Consider the following 6820-nt stretch of genomic DNA (forward strand, 5'->3'; position numbering starts at 1 on the left):
TCGAGGTCCTTCCTCCCTGCAAGCCGCGTCATCCACACCTCCGGCGAGGTCCTGGCAAGCCCTCGGCAGCAACGCCACGCCGTTCCAGGCTCGAGCTTGTTGCTGCACAGCCTGCACTGCTCACTTCCAAAATCGACTGATCCAAAAAATATTCTCAGTTGCCTGATGAATGGCAACTGTACATATAAAAGCTACCATCATCAGTTCCAGGTCCAGTTTCACCCAAAAAAAAATCCAGACCAGTTCGGAATTACCGCCCCTCCGTTTGAAAGTATAAATTTTAGATTTTAGCAAGACTTTTTCCAGCCTCGGCTTTGTTCACCCAGTACAAAACAGGAAAACGAGTTATCAAAAGGTTTTGGTACCCTGAATCCCTGAACAGTACACAAACCATGCAAGTATGTGCCCGTCGTATATGCAAAAATGAAACTAAGACAGAACTCTGACTTTCATAGGATAACCACCAGAGCTAACATGAAACTGTGAATTACGCATGGCAACAACAGTTAGAGTATCAACATGGAAGCAACTGCAGTGGAAGACTAAGTCGTGGGTCATGACAAAACTCTGTTGCTCAGAATTTTACCTTGGGGAGGAGGGGAGTGAGGCGGGCGTATGCGTCGCTGGAGGCCGGGAGGGCGAAGGCGAGGAAGGCCGAGACGTCGCGGGCGGCGAGGCGGCGGCGCAGGGCGACGGTGAGGCGGACGGCGCGGGAGATCCGGCGGACCTCCTTGGAGAGCGACCCCGCCTCGATCACCGCGGCGATCTCCTTCAGATCTGGGGCACGAGCAGATCAGAACAAATCTGAGGTACCGGGGAGGGGGGACCTAGGGTTTTGGTGAGGGGGAGGGGGGACCTAGGGTTTTGGTGAGGGGGAGGGGAGCTTACGGTGGAGGGTGGAGGGGGCCGGCGCCGCCTCTACGGCGGCGGAAGGAGGGGCCGCCTGCGGCTCGCCCATCTGCACGTCCATCCCGGCGGCAAGGGGAGAGTGCGGAGTATTGGTGCCGAAGCTTGGGTGCGGAGGAGCCTTCTGCTTTGTTCCTTGTGGCTTAAGAAGGTCACCTCACACTTTCATCTACACAACGGTGTTTTGGAAAATTGGAAGGTGTACCATATCTATAATACCTAAATAGTTCATCCTCACTATCTTATTTCTCTTAACATGCAACCTATCCACACCACTAATCAACATGCAACCATCCACCTCACTCCACCTCAGCAGTGTACCACATCAGCAATTCCAAATATCCTTCTTCTTTTTGATGGAAAATGCCCTTTTTATTCTTGTGATTTAATTTCCATTCCGCTCACTTCATCTTCCATCTTAAGAAAACTCCCGAACCGGTGGTACACAAATTAAAAGGTCACCACCAGTCGCGTGTAACGGAGGAGTCAGTCCAGGGATCACCGCATCCTTCGATCCCTTCAGCAGACTGCTCCCTCGATTCCTCTATGTTGATCTCTTCGCCTCCTTCTCTGCCTCTGGCCTCTTGGCGCACCACGCCTTCCTCGCTCGCCGTCTCCCGATCCCCCCAGCCCCCACCTGCCTGCGGCGTGCCGTTCTGCGGGCTCAGTTCTTGGATACGACCTACCGACCCGCTGCAGCCTGCCCGGAGAAATTGCCGGCTGTGCCGTATTATCGCCATCGTCACTATGGAAGGTGGGAGGATCCCCGATCTGAAGTTCGGAAATCAGATTTGAAGATTTTGTTTTGTTATCTTCGTGGGTTCAAGTTAAGCAGGTGAGCCACTGAGCATTGCATCCTATATTCCGTTCTGTGTGATTGGTGTCCATATATGTTGATCCGTTTGGTAACAATCTGGTGTCAATATTGATCCGTTTGGTAACAATCAACCAACGCCACTGCTGCCCACCACACCTCGACTCGCCATGGTAACTGCCAACATCAGTGGTTCCCGGCGACGGCGACGACGAGACACTAGGGGAAGCTGTCCACACGAGTTGCTCTACAAGACGAGGCCAGTGGAGGATAGGCAGCGGCACACGATCACTGCATACAGGCAAGGTGTCTTCTCAACTACCCTGGACTCGAGCTGCCGCAACCATCGTCAATTCTAGGTTATGACTCCTGACCTTGATTTAACTATTGATTTTCGGAAGAAAAAATATGGTGTATTCCAGTACTGTTCATCCTCTTTTGATGTTCTGAAATATCATGCAGCAATTTGACTGATTCGAGTGACGTCCAAGGGAGTTTATACATGTACATATATTCATTTGTCACATGTCTTAAGTAAACAAGAAGCCACCCTCCAATAGTTACCACCTGTAAGTTACCCAGTCAACCTATTTCAATCTATTTTTGTTAAAGACTTGATGTATACAAAGTACATCACAAATTGATTTTTCTTTCCTAAAAGGGGTATCGACGACTCTGTCTTCTTTCATGCTTATGATGTACAGATTATACACAATGAGTGCAAGCTTCAAATTAACTCGAGCTGTTTCAAAGTGATGCATTACTTGCTGCACTCTTATTCTGAACTTTTTCCTAATTTTGATTTTTCCCAACTATTTTTTTAGACAGATAGCAATGTCCCTAATACCCTGCTTATTGCAAATTGTGAAGTTGTCAGGCCATGGGTTGCAGCTGCAGAACACATATCACTGGTCATTCAGTGTTAATTGAGTTCCCATTACAATTTTAGTTTGTTAGTACAGAGTAGCATGATTTTTCATATGCGTGTAAATATATAGATCTGGTCTCTTAGGTCCTGCATGCAGTTCTTAGTTAACCTTCTCTGTCAGTTTCTTATGCCTGTGTAAAATGGTATAATTAAGGTGATTAATTGTTCATACTGATCATTAACATGCTTGTGAGGGCCTAAACTAGGAATTCTTCATACTGATCATTAATTGTTTCAGAATAGAGCTAACCAGACATATGTTTTGTACTGCAGTTCAATGAGGAAGCACAATCACCTTTTGTGAAGAAGTACAAGACTAACATTCACCCGGAGAGGTAATAATTTGTCCTTTATACCTCCGAAGTTGCAACTATATAGTATCTAAGTAATCTTCTTTACATGTTGCTTACTCTTTATTTTACTTCCCATTCACATATCAATTTGAGGGTATATGCATATTTACGTTCCTGAGGTAAGTCATATAAAGGTTTTACTACTGAGCAAGATGGCCGACTTCCTTTTTTCTATACTATTGTGTATTGCTGAAGATGTCCAATGAAATTTTAAAGGGCTGAAGTTTTTTTTATGGTATGCCATCCATAATATTCTTTGTTGTTCATCACATCTTTTTATTAATTAATTGTAATGCAAGATAAATCTATCTTCTCTTAATAACATAACTATCTTGATGTTTTACCGGTTCCTTTTGTCTTGATTATGTAGTTTCCTAACATACAACAACTTAAATTTGATAATTGGCCACTCGAGCATGGATGACAATGTATATGGAGATGGTTATACTACAAATTCTCCTTTAGAGACACGATGAAAACATTAGAATTAGGCTGCTATTTCCATTTTCGAAAGATTAGCAGCACCTCAGTGATGCCGATTACGTAAAGGTAATGAACCAATCAGTGGACTAGGTTGTTATTTTATTTCTTCAGAGTTATGTTATCCAATGCAAAGAATTAGCTAAAAGAGGGACATTTCAGATGAAGCTAGAATTAAACACTGTAACACTATATATTTTAGGCAAAAGCCTTACTGTTCTATCGGGACTAATGAAATTTGTATGCCGTTTGTTTGCCTGCCGTTTTGGGATGGATTAAAGTAAATGTACATGGGAGTTCTGATGCAGATTGCGCACAATCAAGACTTGGGGTTGTAGCTAGGTGGTGATGTTTTAGTTACAAATTGATAGTTTATTCCACTTGCACGTATTGACAAGCTTAACCATTCTCTGCTTCTTCGATTGTCCATGCATTGTCCGAAATCTGAAAGATGTAAGTAGGAGGATTGATCTTACTTACCTATGTATCATTCTAAAGTATCTTCAAATGAGAATAATTTATTCATCTTTTTGTCTACCCTTTTAGTAGTTAGTTGATGAGTGAAACACCAACTTTAGACAATATTTCCCGCAGCAAGGCGCGGGGTATCATCTAGTATATACAAGGCCCGTACTATTTAAGAAAAAAATGGACATTGATTTTTTATTTTATTTTGCAAGAAAAACTTCCGATCAGTTCATCAACTCTCAAGGTAGTACAAAGAACACCGGAAGTAAAAATACATCCAGGTCCATAGACCACAAACGACGACTATAAGCACTGAAGCGGGCCAAAGACGTACAACCATCATTGCCCGCCTCTCACCGAAGCCATGCAAACCTTGTTGTAGTAGTCTGTCAGTAAGTCATCGTGTTAAGCCTCTATAGGACCAGTGCGCCCGAACAACAAACACCGCTATGAAGATAATCGTAGATAAGAAGGATTCAACCGGTAGACACACGAAATACACATTAAGTACATGTTACAAAATACATATCTTGTAAAGGTATATTCAATGATATAACTTTTGTGATATATGATTTGTACATTTGCTAATAAAAATAAGGGAAACGCTGCCATCCAACCGGTTGATATGTCATTTTTGTCGTCTGCCTCGGGTGACAGCCACAGCCCCCGCGCAGTTACCAACCACGAGCCCACGTTCCTTCTTTTCTCTCTCTCTCTTTCACCCTTATCCTCTCGAATCTTCCTATGAACCATCTTCTTCCCCCAGGCGGCCCCCTTTGCCCTCCTCTCTCTCTCCCGCTCTCGCGCTACTGCAAGCAGTTGCTGCAAATCTCGAGCCTATGTTGCAACTTCCCAATCTGACCCCTAAGCCCTGTCGGAAATCCTGCCAATCCTCAAGTCTGTCGCCAACAACTTCAAAGAGGACCACCGCTGGCACCGGGTGTTGCAGGCTGGGGACACCAATGGTGTTCACGGGGCCTTGTAGCAGCGACAACACTTCAACAATGCGACAACGAGGCAGTCGGCTTTCGTAACACCAAGATTGCAGTATCGACGCTCACCCCTTGCATCGAGGTGGTATGCAGCGCACGGTCCCATCTGGCTTGTAGCAACAACAATGTTGGGACTAGGTGGTTGCAGCAAGAGTGGTCGGCGTCGCGCGACCTATCTTGCAACAAAGGTGGTGATGCGATTGATGTAGTCACCTATTCCAGGTAGGGCCCCTCATATAATCTCCAGTGGGGATCAGTCGGAGCACGTAGGAATGCCGACCACTACATAAGCCACGTCTGGCTGAGGCGAGCAGCAAGCGGGGGAGAGTATTTTGAAGTACAAGAACGTTGGGGTGGGACGCTAGTACTTAAACTAGGGGGAGAAAAAAAAGGTTACGAGCGGCAGAGCACGCACAAGTCTATCAACGTCAACTCAGCCGCGCTTTGGACCGATCCTACGAATAAGAGGCATTAACAAAGCATTTATGAGACACCATACTTTCAATAGGCAAGGGCCAGCCCAAAGATCAACGGGATCTTTTTGTCAAGGACCCATCATTTGGGACCCACATGGGACCCATCACCATCATAGGTAGGTCCCTGAATCATGCTAACGTTCGGATGCATACATCAGGAAGTTCACTCGGACAGCTCAACGGCACTCGAACAATCACATGTCACTCGGCTAATGGATCACCACTCGGACATAAGAGGGCAAGAGGACATCGTGGGAGCTACAACGGTCGAGGAATCCTAAGTCATCCACTAAATAGAGTTATAGCTATCGTTACCTGTAACTGTTGTAGTAGAGGCTCATTACACTAGCAAATCAGAACAAATCTGAGGTACCGGGGAGGGGGGACCTAGGGTTTTGGTGAGGGAGAGGGGAACCTAGGGTTTTGGTGAGGGGGAGGGGAGCTTACGGTGGAGGGTGGAGGGGGCCGGCGCCGCCTCTACGGCGGCAGGAGAAGGGGCCGCCTGCGGCTCGCCCATCTGCACGTCCATCCCGGCGGCAAGGGAAGAGTGCGGAGTATTGGTGCCGAAGCTTGGGTGCGGAGTAGCCTTTTGCTTTGTTCCTTACTTCTGGCTTAAGAAGGACACCTCACACTTTCATCTACACAGCGGTGTTTTGGGAAACTGGAAGGAGATTTTCTCAAGATATGTATATGTACCATATATACAAGGCCCGTACTATTTAAGAAAAAATGGACATTGATTTTTTATTTTATTTTTGCAAGAAAAACTTCCGATCAGTTCATCAACTCTCAAGGTAGTACAAAGAACACCGGAAGTAAAAAAATACGTTCAGGTCCATAGACCACAAGCGACGACTACAAGCACTGAAGTCGGTCAAAAACGTACATCCATCATTGCCCCCCTCTCACTGAAGCCATGCAAACCTTGTTGTAGTAGTCTGTCGGGAAGTCAATCGTGTTAAACCTCTATAGGACCAATGCACCAGAATAACAAACACCGTTGATGAAGATAACCGTAGATATATAAGAAGCATCCAACCGGTAGACACACAAAATACATATTAAGTACATGTTACAAAATACATATCTTTTAAAGATATTTTCAATGATATAACTTTTGTGATATATGATTTGTACATTTGCTGATAAAAATAAGGGAACGCTCCCATCCAACCGGTTGATATGTCATTTTTGTCGGCGCCTCGAGTGAAAGCCACAGCCCCTACACACTTACCAACCACGAGCCCACGTTCCTTCTTTTTTCCCTCTCTTTTTCACCCTTATCCTCTCGAATCTTCCTATGATCCACCTTCTTCCCCCAGGCGACCCCCTTTGCCCTCCTCTATCTCTGCCGCTCTCGCACCACTGCAAGCAGTTGCTGCAAATCTCGAGCCTATGTTGCA

At 45.6% G+C, this 6820-nt stretch overlaps 1 protein-coding gene across 2 annotated transcripts in view; it reads right to left on the reverse strand.

Moving 5' to 3' along the window:
- The window catches only part of LOC119291395 (probable 26S proteasome non-ATPase regulatory subunit 3), an 8728-nt gene extending 2791 nt beyond the window's left edge, over positions 1 to 5937 (reverse strand). The window contains exons 1-2 of one of the 2 annotated variants that reach the window (XM_037570147.1): positions 5865 to 5937; positions 587 to 777 (exon numbers count right to left, since the gene is read on the reverse strand). In XM_037570147.1, the coding sequence (XP_037426044.1) occupies positions 587 to 777; positions 5865 to 5934 (261 nt within the window). In that variant the 5' untranslated portion in view covers positions 5935 to 5937. Of the gene's footprint in view, positions 1 to 586; positions 778 to 888; positions 1051 to 5864 lie in introns of those variants that run through there. The other variant, XM_037570146.1, reaches the window with a different exon arrangement.
- Positions 5938 to 6820: the final 883 nt, after the last annotated feature.

The sequence above is a fragment of the Triticum dicoccoides genome, chromosome 4B (genome assembly GCF_002162155.2).
Source record: "Triticum dicoccoides isolate Atlit2015 ecotype Zavitan chromosome 4B, WEW_v2.0, whole genome shotgun sequence".
NCBI lineage: Eukaryota > Viridiplantae > Streptophyta > Magnoliopsida > Poales > Poaceae > Triticum > Triticum dicoccoides.